The 14,550-nt window shown below is 40.5% G+C and overlaps 1 protein-coding gene across 1 annotated transcript; it reads right to left on the bottom strand.

Moving 5' to 3' along the window:
- Positions 1 to 5,358: 5,358 nt before the first annotated feature.
- LOC112035470 (dof zinc finger protein DOF1.4) lies at positions 5,359 to 7,122 on the bottom strand. Its single transcript, XM_024068294.2, has one exon. It carries the CDS (start codon positions 6,609 to 6,611, stop codon positions 5,667 to 5,669), a length of 945 nt encoding a protein of 314 aa, XP_023924062.1. The 5' UTR covers positions 6,612 to 7,122; the 3' UTR covers positions 5,359 to 5,666.
- Between the last annotated feature and the right edge of the window lie 7,428 nt (positions 7,123 to 14,550).

Genomic DNA, 14,550 nt, shown 5'->3' with positions numbered 1-14,550 from the left:
TCCTCCATTAATGAGTAACAGATCTCTGTATTTATGTGCAACGGCTAGCACGTTATATCTTGATGGACATAACTTTGTTATTGTTGCTCAATTCGTTACTCTTTGGCTTGAATGCCTTCAATAAATGCGTAATGTACCTTAGCTTCATCAATTAATGTGAGACGGTTTCGAGTTTTTGGATTTATCAAACATCAATGGTCAACTTAATGCTTTGGGCTTTATATAAGGCTTATAGCGTTATAAGCCAACAGGAATCGAAATAATAAAAGGGGTTATGTGAGAGATCTAACTCATGACTAACCTCTTGCTTTGTTAATATGTCCAATTATATATCCATGATAATTTTCATGCACATCTCTCGGGGAAGTTTCCGATAAAGATATATTGGAAAATTTCATAAATCGTTAAAGTTCAAAACATACTAGTACAAGTACAATTGATGAAGGATCTAAGCATGTTATTAGTTTATAGAGAACAAAATTTAGTAACATGCTGAAGTTATAGGAGAAATCAAGCATAAAGATTGAAAGTTGGAAAAAAAAATTTGCAAAATTGAAGGTGAGACGGGGTATGAGGTATCCATATGGTGTATGCAGGGTTATACACTAGCCACACGCTATTTGTAACTACAAACACCTAAGGTTAGGGCTGTCCATGACCCGCCCGGCCCGACCAAACCGCCCGAAACCCGATCACTTTCACCCGAAACCATCGAATCCAAGCTTGTTCACGGTCGGACGCGGGTCGCTGGCGCAAGCACCCGAGACCATCGGTTCGAGTTGCGGGTTGGCTGTCTGAGAAACCGACGAACCCGACCCGCCCGATGAGCTTTTCTTCCCTCGTCGGAAATCACAAACTCAGCCAATAACCGGTAAGTCCAAACCTTTAAGACTTAAAGGTTTAGCCAGATCCGGCCATTCCCAGCAGATTTCAGCGATTTTGGTGCAGATTTCGGCGATTTTGATGCAGATCTGGTGAATTTTTACATTTTCCGGCAATAATCTGCAGATTCCGACTATGATTTGCAGATTCCGGCGGTGATTTCCAGATTCCGGCGATCTTTTCCAGCTCCGGCGACAACCCGATCTCCACCCGAACCCAAAACCGATCCGACCGATTGACGCCGGCGGTCGGTCTTGGGTCAGTCTTCTGTCCACCCGACGCCGGCGGGTCGGGTTCGAGCTGGGTCGAAACCCGACCCGGCCCGACCCGTGGACACCCCTACCTAAGGTGAATGGCTGTTCTAAGAGCATCTCCAACAACTTCTCCAAATTTTTTACAGTTTGAAGAATGAATAGTGACATTTAACTTTTACATACTCACTTTTTCAAATACACTTTCCAACAGATTCTCTATCTCATTTAAATATTATTTCTTCATTCATTGTTTATTCTTTTTTTAATCATCATTTATTCTTTTTTTAACAACTATATTTTTAATAAGAAGTGTTATATTCACAACATTTTACGTAATATTTTCACAACAGAATTTATGTGAAAAGTTGTTACTAGTTCTAATTTAAACCCACTACTGAAATTATTTTTTTACTCGTCAATATTATCTAATAACAATCCATTACTTAAAATTTATTGTGAAAATATTGTGGTAGCATTTCTTTATTGCAATTTTTTTTTTTTTATATTATTTTTCCCTTCCACCCCATCTGAACACGTTTCTTCCTTTTTTTTTTTTTCTTTTTTCTTTTTTCTTCTCTTGGTTTTTTCTCCACCACCCACGTATCCCACTCCTTTCCTCTGTCTACCTTATTTTTCTTTTTCTTCTAGTTCATTCTGTAGCACTTCTTCTTCTTCTTCAGCTATCTCTCTTTCTCTCTTTCTCTAGCTCTTTCTTTTTTTACTTTTTCTATTTCTACTTCTATTTTCTTTCCTCTTCAGCTCACTTCACACACACACACACACACACACACACACCCACTCGCACGCACGCACAGCCGACATGGCCTTCGCCTATCTTTTTTTTTTTTTCTTTTTTTTTTCTTTTTTTAATCTTGTTCTGATTCACTTTGTTGTTGCAATGGAGCTTAGATAGGCTTTCATGCTCTTGATTTGTTGTTTTTGTTTTTATTTTAGATTTGTTGTTTTAATTAAATTTTTATTTTTTCATGTTCTTGATCTGTTACTGTGTTTGTGTTGATTGTGTTACCGTTTGAGAGGGACACAGATGAACAAAGAAGAGAGGAGGAAAGAGAAAGAATTTTTTTTTATTCAGCTGGATATTTTTTTAAGATAAAATAATGGTTTGAAGTTGCTACAGTGGTCTCTAAATTAAGAGAATTACTGTAGCAACTTCAAAAAATAATTTAGAGAACCTGTGCGTATGGAGAAGCTGCTAGAGAGATGAATAGTGTCATTTGGTAGTCCAAATTTGACTTTACCGAAACTGCTAGAGATGCTCTAACATTGATGCGGGGGGCAAAACCAAAATTATTTTAAAATTTATATTTTTAGATTTTTGTATTTATCTTGTAGGAAAGTGGATAATTGTAGACTTTTATTTGGAAAGGGATTAAATTTGAGATTAGATAGGGATTAGTATTTGAGTTTTGTTAGGATTAGTTTTGGTATGTTGCTATCTTTATCTTTTTATTTTCCGGTTTTAGCTCTATATTAAAGACTAGTTTATTCGTATTCTATAATAGACTTGATTAATGAAATTCAAATTAGATATTTTCCAATAGTTGTGTGCTGATTCCTAACACCTTAGATGCAACCCCTAAGTGCTGATTCTTAGGGTTTATCCTTACTTTCCTCGTTACTTTTATTTTGTCCTGCATTAAATTTGGTATCAGAGCAAAACAAATCCAACACAACCAAAATAAAAATAAAAAATCTTTGTCATGTTTCCCATTAAACCAAAGTAACCCATCTACCTGAAATCAAGTCATACAAGACAGCCAAAACCATCTTGCCATGCACCATCACCAAAAAAAAAAAAAAAAAGGATGGAAGCCCAGACCACAACCCATGAAGCACAAGTTGGACTGTCAGCAGCAAATTTAGCAATCCAGACGCATGAAGGTTATTATTTTTAGAGAACCATGGTAGTACTCCAACCACCTATTTTTTTATGGGTATAAAAATCAAGACCCATGAATTTTCAAATTTTGGACATTTAAGGTGGAACAATTCTTTTCACAAGTGCATTTATCAAATGACAAACAAAAGATGTGGTATGCCAAAACAAGAGTTGCTGGCAAAGCTTTAGAGTACTAGAATTATTATAAGAGCCTTCACTTTAGATGCCATTAGTCTCAAATTACTTGGGAAAGAATGAAAGATCTTTGTATTGAATATTTCCCACAGTATTGTCACAAGGATCTACAACAACCTTCTCATGGCAATTTACAAGATCAAAGAACAAGTATGAGGCAGTGCGACAACGCAAAGCTCACTCATGAAGTATCTTCCATACGCCAAGATATAAGAAATCTAATGAAAACTATTGAAGACTTGGCAACTCAATTGAAGGGAAATCAAGTACACTAGAGCTTGATGTTGACAATGAAGTGCAAGTGTCAACCAAAGTCTCAACCTTCAAGCATCCAGAGTCTGCTATAGAGTCTAAACAGCAAAAAGCTTCTATACTTGAAGAATCCTCCACAGTGCATGAAAATCCACAGCTTGATGAGGTCAAAACAGTTGACATGCCAATTCCACTAATTGAGGTTGTGATTCCAAAAGAGTTTTGTGAGGTGGAATACTAGGTTTATCTATTTTCAATGCTCCCAAAGATGATTCCTCAACTACCGCAAGTGTTATGTGCCAGATTTTTCATCCTTCAACGCTTAAAAACTCAAGGGCGAGTTTTCTCCAACAAGGGTAGTATGATGCAGGTGCAAAACCAAAATTATTTTAGAATTTCTATTTTCAAATTTTTGTAATTATCTTATAGGAAATTGGATAATTGTAGACTTTTATTTGGATAGAGATTAATATTTGAGTTTAGTTAGGATTAGTTTTGGTATGTTGTTATCTTTATCTCTTTGTTTTCCAATTCTAGCTCTATATAAGAGACTAATTTATTTGCATTTTAGAATAGATGATTAATGAAATTTAGATTGGATATTTTCCAATAGTTGGGAGCTGATTTCTAACGCCTTAGGTGTTGATGTCTAAGTTTTGCTTGGTGTTGATTCTAAGCGACCCTTAAGTGTTGATTCTGAAGGTTTATCTTTACTTTTAGACATTTTTAGATTGCAACAATAGATGGCAACCCTTGCACAGCTTCTGATTCCTAGTGTAATTCGAGAAATACTACAGGCCCATTGAACCAAGTAATTGCTAAACATGTGCATTGATGGAGCAGAAAGGTTATTGCAACTAGTTTAACTCCCACAATACATAGGCCTCACATGGGTTGCTTATTAACATCCATCAACAGTTCCTCCATTGTCTGAGACTCTGGCCATTTCCAAGTGTGTTAGAATTATGTAATAATTCAATTATACTGGACATATACAGTACAAGAGGTGCCTATGAGTGTAGTACAAATAACGTGTTGTATAAATATGTGTGCAATACAAAGTATTTAAAGTGGGCCTAAAGTCCAATGGACCTAACATACATTAACAAAGTACAGTGGAAAATCAAGTTTATAAGGAAGCCATTCTTTCCTCTCTCCCTCTATTTTTTTTTTTTCTCTTATAGGCTTCAAGGATCTTATGTTGCAGAGCAAACTCCTCTATCGTGTTGCATTTCCCTAGTCGGTGTAGCTGCAGTGCCACATCATTGAAACCAATAATGATAAACATATTTTTGATTAACAGAAAGCTATAATGCCGAAAGATATTGGATATGTGATCTGCTTGATGAACCCATGTGCAATTGACTGAAGTGCTGAGTCTACTGGCTAAGTCGAATTCAATATAATTTGAACCCTTATGAATCCAAGATAACCCCAGTTACTTTGTTAGAAACTTAATTTCTACAAATGAATTTTCAGTTTAGTGGGCTCGACCATTGAAAAGTCTGGGAAATAATTTTAAGGACAGAGGAACGAATCTTGGAACGGTGGCCCCCAACATGCACATGCTCAGTTAAACTGTAAGGAGAGGTTGGGAATGAGAATGACCATCTTGAAATATAAACCAAGAGCATATAGAACTATCAAAACTACAACACTGTCGCAGAGCAAAAAAAAAATAAGTACCTAAAAAGTACTACTTTACGACCAAAATACCATCAGGACTTGGAGGAAAGAATGATTCTCAACATGTGGCCATGAATCCATGATCAAACAAATCCAAGTAATATATCATTCAAACTTATCCTAATATACATATATATCCGCAAGAATCTTCCATCACATTCTGTCAGATCAGTCCTGCTGGACACCCAATTTATAAGGCCATCGTGATCATAAAACACCCAAAATTCTTTCAACATCTATATAGGGTAAAGAACAAAACTAATCTACCTAACATACATATCATACATGATACAATTCCATCTAATTAAGGAAAAGATAGAGAGGGACACCTTAGCCTGAAGCAGTAACTAAAAAAGACAGCTTCTAATAGTTTAGCAACCAAGACACACACAGACATATAAATACTATTACATTGAAGATTTGAACTCATTCTTATCAAACATAAATACCAAACTTAAAATCAAAATTATGGACAATGCTAACATGGTTAAAGTCTTCTATGGTTTGATATCAGAATCATCCCATGGTAGATTGAGATCAGTAGAGGCAAAGGTATCAATGTCATCCCAGTTCCAGTAAGTTGTCATGTCCATGCTACTGCTTGCTGTAGTAGGTACTTGCCATGGCTGTGGGGCAGAGTTGCTTGTATTGGCCATGATACTGGTAATGGTTGGCTCCTCAATGGTTTTGAATCCTTCAGTGTAATTAACGCCACTTGAAGAATGTAATGAGGTTGAAATTGAAGATGGGTTGGTGTTAAAAGAGCTTGAGCTTGAAAATGGAAAGTGTAGGCTTTGGCCTGAAGGAAGAGGCAGAGTTGAACCCAAATGAATGTTACTGTTGCTGCTGAAATTTTTGCTGTCCATGTTGTTGCTGGAGTTGATCAAATTCTGATGTTGCATCGAAGATGGTGGACGAATCAGTGAATGAAAGAGGATTTCAGATATGCATTTCTGATCACCAAGTGAAAGAGCAGGAAGATTCTGCCTTTGCTGCTGAGCTTCAATTAACATGTGGGCAGCGAGTCTATTGTTGATGTTGGTATTGGTGCTGTTGGTGGTGGCTGCGTTAGCAGTACTAGTGCTGGTGCTGGCAGAGGCAGCCGTGGTTGATTTTTTGTGCCGCTTATTCTTGCGGCCGCCACCCACAGGAACATTGCGTAGAGTTCCGCCCTTAGTCCAGTGCCTTTTGCAAGCTCTGCAGAAATGCCGAGGCTGTGACTTGTTGTAGTTGTTGTAGTAACAGAACTTTGTGTTTGTTGATTCACATCTTGGGCACTTCAATGGATCGGATTGCTGCTGCTGATTTTGTTGCTGTTGTTGTTGTTGTTGTTGTTGTCGTCTCATCGGAGGAGGTTTTGGCAGCTCTAAACTCTGAGTCTGCAATAAGGTCTGGCTCCAATCAACCCCATCACTAGATACCTGCTTAGAACTCAAACCCATCACTTAAAAATTTTCAAAACTCTTTAAAAAAAACCAAGAGTGAATAGCAAGGAAATCTATATGATATATATATATATATATATGTTCTAGCTATCTGAGAATTTTCAAAGATAAAAGATGACAATTTCTAGCCTTTGGATCGAGGAGCCACAAGGGAGATCAATCTGAAGAAGATCAAGAGGATAAGATTATTGATTATAAGCCAAACAGTGTGTTTCTTTGAGGAAATTAGTGCGTGGACAATGTTAGATGCAAGGAAATGCCTAGGAAGGTGGTGAGAAGTGAGCATGTCTTTTTATCTAAGCTATCTATATATAATTAGATGCTTTTAATAATATGTGTGAATGGAAGGAGCAATAATTATAAGATGATCAAAAATTACTTGAGATACGTATGGACCAAGAGAGTTTTGATTGATATGTGTGGGGTTTTGGTAGAGCGGTGGTGGTGAGCATTTAAAAAAAAATGCAGCTTCAGCTTTGGTGACAAACTAGCTAGCTAGCTCATGGTACTAACACAATTTATAGCTGCAGCGGCAGGGAAATAAGAGAGGAGAGAGAATTGCTTAGCCCCTAAGGTGAATGTGGGTTGCTGACACGTGGATTGACTTGGACCATTGATAGTGGCCTCGTGTGTTTGTTGGGTTGTAAAAAGAACGTCGATGTGCATGCTAGCTATATGCTAATTAATAAAGTATTTTTAAGTAAACTTCACCATCAACATAATAAAGTTCGTATAAAGGAATATCAATTTTTCATGTGATACGAAGGAGTTTTTTTTTTTTTTTTAATAATAATAATAATAATAATAAATAAATAAATAAATAAATAAAGTACGCTATGATCCATTTCTATGGGCTCACAATATTGTTTTTCTGATTTTTGTTTCTTAACATTGATTAGAGGTTTTTTTTGTTAGATCCCGGAATTTGAATGGTTAAAATTAGTTGTGGTTATACCAGTGGGGTCCTACATTAATACAAGTGAAGATGATGATGATTCTATTGGCCTATATACATGTGATATTACTGATTGACTATACATGCTATAAATTTGGGCATATATTATGTTATATCGAGTCATATATAGGCCTAAGTTCCAAGTATATGTTTCAACACAATTTTGTCAAACATGCAATTAACACACAAGATTGATACTATTTTTTTTTTCCTGTTTTTCTAAAGTCAACATTTAAATTCACATGATGTTATGATTCGGATAAACAACATTACTACTAGAGTACCTAAGATCAGTTTAATTTAATTTTTTTTGCAACTTGTGAAATTATGTTTGCTAAATACACACACGCATATATGGCATCCAAAGGAACCATAAAATTTTCCCAAAACTGAATGCTAACTGTGTTAATGTTGGAAACAACATACGACTTTATAGTGACAATATGAGTTTTTTTGCCTTTGACAATATGAGTTAATTCCTATAACCCACAACAATTAAAAAAGTAAAATTGATTTGATCGATGGAAACAGTATCGATAGCCCGCCTTAATAGTATAGGGTGAAATCAAAATGCCTAAACCAAAACATGATTTGACAAACAATTCATGACTTGCTGAGCCATTTAGGAAAAGAAGCCTATATATGGGATGAATTTGGTTTCAACCTCAATTAATCAATTTGAAAAATCTGTCCTTTTTAACGAAATATTAAACCACAGTACTGATTCTACTGAAGAAGTTATAATTAAGTTTAATGAGCTTGCGGAAAGTAAGATGATAGTTTGAGGTCACCAGTTAGGACCACGAGAGCCACATGTATATAATTAAGCCACGGCCGAAGCACGAGCTTAATTTAAACAATTATATAACTTTAGTAGATGTTGATCAAAAGGAATGTGATTGTGAATGGAAAATCGAACTTGGTCGGTTGGTTAGGTAGTGTTTCTTGCAAGGTCGTTTTCTGTATTTCCTAAAGGACAAAACAGAATGTCTGTCGCACAACTTAGGAAATTAAATTACTTATTATTAGTGATCGAACAAAGCTTTAACAAATCATATATATATATATATATATAAAAGAAAGAGTCTAATATGTCCACCTGATCGAGAGGCCAACCCATTATGTCATAGTGAATACTTTTATCTTAATTAATAATTCATTCAAATGAAGAAATTAGAGTTTAAGTAACTCATTCGGGCAAAAATAGCAAAATACTCATTTCGCCCAAAAGTTTCAACAAAATATTTCTATTCTGAAACTATTTAGCGATATGCCATTTTTTTGAAACTCAATTTTCTACAAATCGAGTTTCAATGTAAAACTCGATTGGTAGAAAATCAAGTTATAGGCAATCAAACTAAAAAAAATAACTAAAAAAAATTAAAAAATTAAAAAACTTAAGTTCATGGAAATCGAGTTCCATTTGAACTTTTTCAAGGAACTTAAGTTCTTTACTAAAATTAGATTTTAGAAAATTGAATTTCAAAACAGAAACACTTTATTAAATAGTTTTTGTGAGGGGGAAAACCCAGAGCTACTTAATGGGCCCAGGACAACCTGTTAGGGACTATTATATTTCCAAGGAGCAATATGTAGTTGGGGCGGCCCATCTGAAGCAGGGAGCCCAGAAGCAAAGGGGGAGTACCGTCCGAGGAGGTCATCACTGGTCCAAAGACGTCTTACTCCTCGGCCACAAATGGCCTTGATCAAACAAACGTGTGGAAGGTCCGAATAATCTTCCTAACAATTCCAATGATAATGATAAGCCTTGGGGTGGATCCGAAGATGATCAGAACTAAAAAATATCTAAAGGAAAAGCTGCTACCACCGCATTTAATGCACTACAACAGCTTTTCTGGCCGCATTTATGTGAAGAAGACTCCTGAACAGTGTAACCCCAGCTACCGCCACTCACAAAGAATTAAAGCAAACACATGACGTGACATGCACTTGAGTAGATACGCAGATGAAGAACAGGTGGATGATGGAGATGATAGGAGAGGATGCTATATAAAGAAGAAGAGTCCCTGATAATAAGGGGGACGGGGAAGAGAGAGAAAGAGAGAGAGAAAATCTTTATTGTAGCTCTGAATGTTGTAATCATGGTTCACTTAATAAAACATCTCTTCGGACATTCATGCATGGAGTTGTTCAAGCATTAGTTCATGTTATCATCCCTGCAAGTAACCTAGCCAGCTATTGTGTACTTCATAACCAGCCAAGCTTTCTCGTCCACTCTCTACAAATCTATTGTCCTGGGTTCGCTGGGCCTTCAACCCATATCTTTTGGGCTTGGGCTACCAAAACTGACCCTACAATTGGCGCCGTCTGTGGGAAGAGCTTGTGCAGGGGTGGAGACAACAGTAGGTGATGGCTGGACACGGTCAACAAGAAGCGGAGTCTAGGGCATCCCAGCACGTTGACCCCTTTCTTAACCTGGAGCGGAGACAGGACCGCGAGGGTAGCGTGCACACCGTGCCCCCTGGTCAGAGCCAATCACATGGGGGGAGTCACATGTCCCATGCAGAGAAGAACCAAGATTTACAGCGGGAGATTGAAAAGCTAAAAAGGGAGTTACGCCATGCAAAGAGGAAACGAGCTCCCTCGTACTCTAATGAGGACCCAGATGACGAGCCGGATGTCACTTATCAACATAAATCCAGGACACCAGCCAGCGAGTCCTATACCTATGAAGAAGAATCTCATAGCAAGGGGCAATGCAGAAGTCCACCACATGGAGACATGGGAAACGACGCCATGAGCAAGGCTCTGAACCAGATTTCTAGGTCACCCTTCACGCGCAGGATTGAAGAGGCGAGACTTCCTCGACATTTTAATCAGCCAACGTTCACCATCTACAACGGTAAAACAGACCCCGTGGAACATGTGAGTCATTTTAACCAGAGGATGACTGTCTACTCTAGGGACAAAGCGCTGATGTGTAAGGATTTCCCTTCCAGTCTTGGGCCAGTTGCCATGAGGTGGTTCGATGGGCTGAGTCCAAATTCCATCAGCTCTTTCAAAGAGCTCACCCAAGCTTTTGGTTCACGATTTGTCACCTGCCGAAGAGTGGCCCGACCTTTGTCTTCTCTGCTGTCTTTGAGCACGCAAGAAGGAGAGACACTAAAGGTGTATTCAGACAAATATTGGGAGATGTTTAATGACATGGAGGGCAATTTCGATGCAATGGCCCTAGAAATGTTTAAGCTCGGCCTCCCTACCGATCATGGTTTAAGGACATCCTTGTCTGGTAAACCCGTCACTGGCATGTGTCAGCTAATGGACCGCATTGAGAAGTATAAGAGAGTTGAAGAAGATCAACAACAAGGAAAAGGCAAGGAGAAGGTTATTCCCCAAGAGAGGAGGGATTTCAGGTCGGATCGATACACCAACAGCAAACCGAGGAGAGATTTTCCTGCGCAGTCAGGAGCAGCCAATCCCCAGACTGTCAACACCGTATTCAGAGACCCAGTCCATCAAGTTTTAGAAAAAGTCAAGAACGAGCCGTTCTTCAAGTGGCCGAACAAGATGGCAGGGAATCCTGACAGACGTAATTGCAATCTCTACTGCCAATACCATCAGGATCATAGGCACACGACTGAGGACTGCAGGAACTTGTGGGTTCATTTGGAACAACTAGTCAGCGAGGGGAAACTGCGACATCTCCTGCATCACACCAGTGGCCGAGGAGGTCCGATGAGCACGGACTCCCGGAGGGATGATCCTCTGAAACCCCCTCTGGGAACTATCAACGTTATCTTCGCAGCCCCAGGGAGAACAGGATCCTGGCCATCTAAGGTCATGTCGGTGGATCAGTTACATGCGGGGGAATCTAGCCAGGATCCTAAGAGTTACAAACTGGATGATCAACTAGTTTAGGCTTCTCGGACGCAGACAAGGTGGGCACCGTCCAGCCTCATGATGATGCGTTGGTCGTCACCCTCAGAATTGGGGGGTATGACGTGAAACGGGTGATGGTTGACCAAGGTAGCGCTGCAGAAATAATGTACCCTGACCTCTACAGGGGGACTGAACCTCAAACTCAGTGACTTAACACCGTATAGTTCTTCGCTGATCAGTTTCGAAGGAAGGGTTGTCACCCCGAAAGGCCAAATACGACTACCCGTGCAGACTGGCTCAGAGGTGGTGAAGGTGGATTTCATAGTTGTGGATGTCTTTTCACCCTATACGGCAATTGTAGCTAGACCATGACTTCATGCGCTGGGGGCGGTTTCTTCCACCTTGCATCAGAAAATCAAATAGCCATCCGAAGGCCGGGTTTGCGAAGTCTGGGGAGATCAATCCGTAGCAAGACAATGCTTAGTGGCTGCCATTCAACACGAGCCAGGAGCCGAGTCATCAACCAGGGGCTTATAGCAACCAAAGCACCAGTCATCGCCCACTGAAGATCCAGACAAGGGCGCAGGGTGCGAAGATTTAACAAAAGTCATCATTGGGGATAATCCCGAAAAATTCTTTCAACTCGGATCCCAATTGCCGTTGCAGGAAAAAGAGGGGTTAGTGCAACTTCTTAAGGAAAACCTCGACGTATTCGCTTGGAACGCTTATGAAGCCCCTGGGGTGGATCCGGAATTTATATGCCACCATTTGAAAGTAAACCCCATGATCACCCCTAAGAAGCAGCCTCCTCGGCGTCCATCTATGGAACACGCTGAGGCAGTCAGAGAAGAAGTGACAAAGCTCAAACAAGCCGGGGCTATTAAAGAGGTTTTCTACCTAGAGTGGTTGGCAAATACTGTGGTGGTGAAGAAGAAGAGAGGGAAATGGCGAGTATGTGTGGACTTCACCGACTTAAACAAGGCATGCCCTAAAGATCCATTCCCCATGCCTAAAATCGATCGGCTAGTAGATGCCACCATCGGACACCCCCGAATGAGCTTCTTGGACGCGTTCCAAGGCTATCATCAGATACCTTTAGCCTTGGAAGACCAGGAGAAGACTGCTTTTGTGACCCCCACGGGTAACTACCACTATAAGGTGATGCCGTTCGGTTTAAAAAATGCGGGTTCTACTTACCAAAGGATGATGACGAGGATGTTTGAACCACAGCTGGGAAGAAATATTGAGGTTTATATAGATGACATGGTGGTGAAGAGCAAAGTGGTGGCCGAGCACGTGAAGGACCTAGAAAGCACCTTTGAAGTTCTCAGGAAGTACAAGCTACGCTTGAATGCCGCTAAGTGCTCGTTTGGTGTGGGGTCAGGCAAGTTTCTGGGATATATGGTGACTCACAGGGGAATTGAGGTTAACCCTGATCAGATAAAGGCCATCAATGAGTTGCAAGCTCCTCGAAATCCCAAGGAGGTTCAGAAACTGACAAGGATGACAGCAGCCCTAAATCGATTTATCTCTCGATCAGCGGATAGGTGTCGGCCCTTCTTTTCCCTGATTAACAAGTGGAAAGGGTTCAAGTGGACAGAAGAGTGTACTGTGGCCTTCCAACAGTTGAAAGATTATCTAGCTCGACCACCAATCATGTCCAGCCCTGAGCCCGACGAGGTCTTGTTTGCATATATCGCGGTAGCTACCCATGCTGTAAGCTTGGTTCTGATCCGAGCAGATGGCGGTGTGCAGAAACCCGTTTATTGTGTAAGCAAGTCGCTGCATGAAGCCGAGGTCCATTATTTACCATTGGAAAAGGCTATTTTAGCAGTGGTGCACGGTACACGAAAGCTCTCGCATTATTTCCAGGCCCATACAGTCGTCGTTCTCACCCAGCTTCCGCTCAGGGCTATCCTCCGAAGTGCAGACTACATTGGAAGAATTGCAAAATGGGGGACGATCCTAGGGGCTTTTGATATCAAGTATATGCCACGTACCTCAGTCAAGGGCCAGGTGCTTGTTGATTTGGTAGCCGAGTTCACGGAGCCCCGGCTAGAAGAAGTAAAGCTGACATCGGACATGGATGAAAAGTCGGTTGGCATGATTTCTCAACAAGAGTCTTCCCATTGGGAGGCGTACGTGGATGGTGCTGCAAACCAGAGAGGCTCCGGAGTGGGGCTAGTGCTGATATCCCCCGAAGGAATCGTTATTGAAAAAGCATTAAGGCTGGGCTTCTCGGCAACTAATAATGAGGCGGAATATGAAGCCCTATTGATGGGGATGAGTATGGTCCAAAGGATGGGAGGAAAGGCAGTAAAGGTATTCTCAGACTCAAGGCTGGTTGTGGGTCAAGTTCAGGGGGAGTTTGAGGCAAAGGACGAAAGAATGCAGGGATACTTGAGCAGAGCTAAACGTCTACAGTCAGGGTTCGAGTCTTTCAGCTTACTGCATATTCCTAGGAGTGGTAACTCACATGCTGACTCCTTGGCCACTCTAACCACCTCTTCGGCACAAGATTTGCCGAGAGTTATCCTCGTTGAGGACTTGCATAAGCCTACCGAAGCAGGAAAAGGAGTAATTGAAGTGCATTAGATCAGGGCTGGACCCAGTTGGATGGACCTGTTAGTTAGGTTCCTGAAAGAAGATATCCTGCCTGAAGAGAAAGGAGAAGCCGATAAAATTCGGAGGAAAGCAGCCAGGTTTCGGTTGTCTGAGGATCAGAAACTATACAAACGTTCCTATTTAGGGCCGTACTTGTTGTGCGTGCATCCTGAAGAGGCTGAGCTGTTATTAGAGAAGCTGCACGAAGGAATCTGTGGAAGCCACACTAGAGGAAGATCCTTGGCCCACCGAGCCATCACTCAAGGTTATTGGTGGCCGAACATGCAAAAGGAAGCCCTGGATTATGTCAAAAAATGTGATCAGTGTCAGCGATTTACCCCACACATTCATCAGCCAGGAGGGACTCTCAACCCGCTATCTAGCCCATGGCCTTTCGCCCAATGGGGCTTGGATATTGTGGGACCATTCCCTAAGGTTGTAGGAAACAAGAAATATCTGCTGGTCGGCACTGATTATTTCACCAAGTGGGTCGAAGCAGAACCTCTTGCAAACATCCGAGACGTAGACGTGCAAAAG

Source organism: Quercus suber, unplaced genomic scaffold (assembly GCF_002906115.3).
Source record: "Quercus suber isolate HL8 unplaced genomic scaffold, Cork oak 2.0 scaffold_192, whole genome shotgun sequence".
Lineage (NCBI taxonomy): Eukaryota > Viridiplantae > Streptophyta > Magnoliopsida > Fagales > Fagaceae > Quercus > Quercus suber.
This window is presented reverse-complemented; position numbering and strand designations above follow the sequence as displayed.

Bases quoted from the DNA above. Each gene is read 5' to 3' on its own strand.
- LOC112035470 (XM_024068294.2), bottom strand. From the start codon at position 6,611: ATGGGTTTGAGTTCTAAGCAGGTATCTAGTGATGGGGTTGATTGGAGC.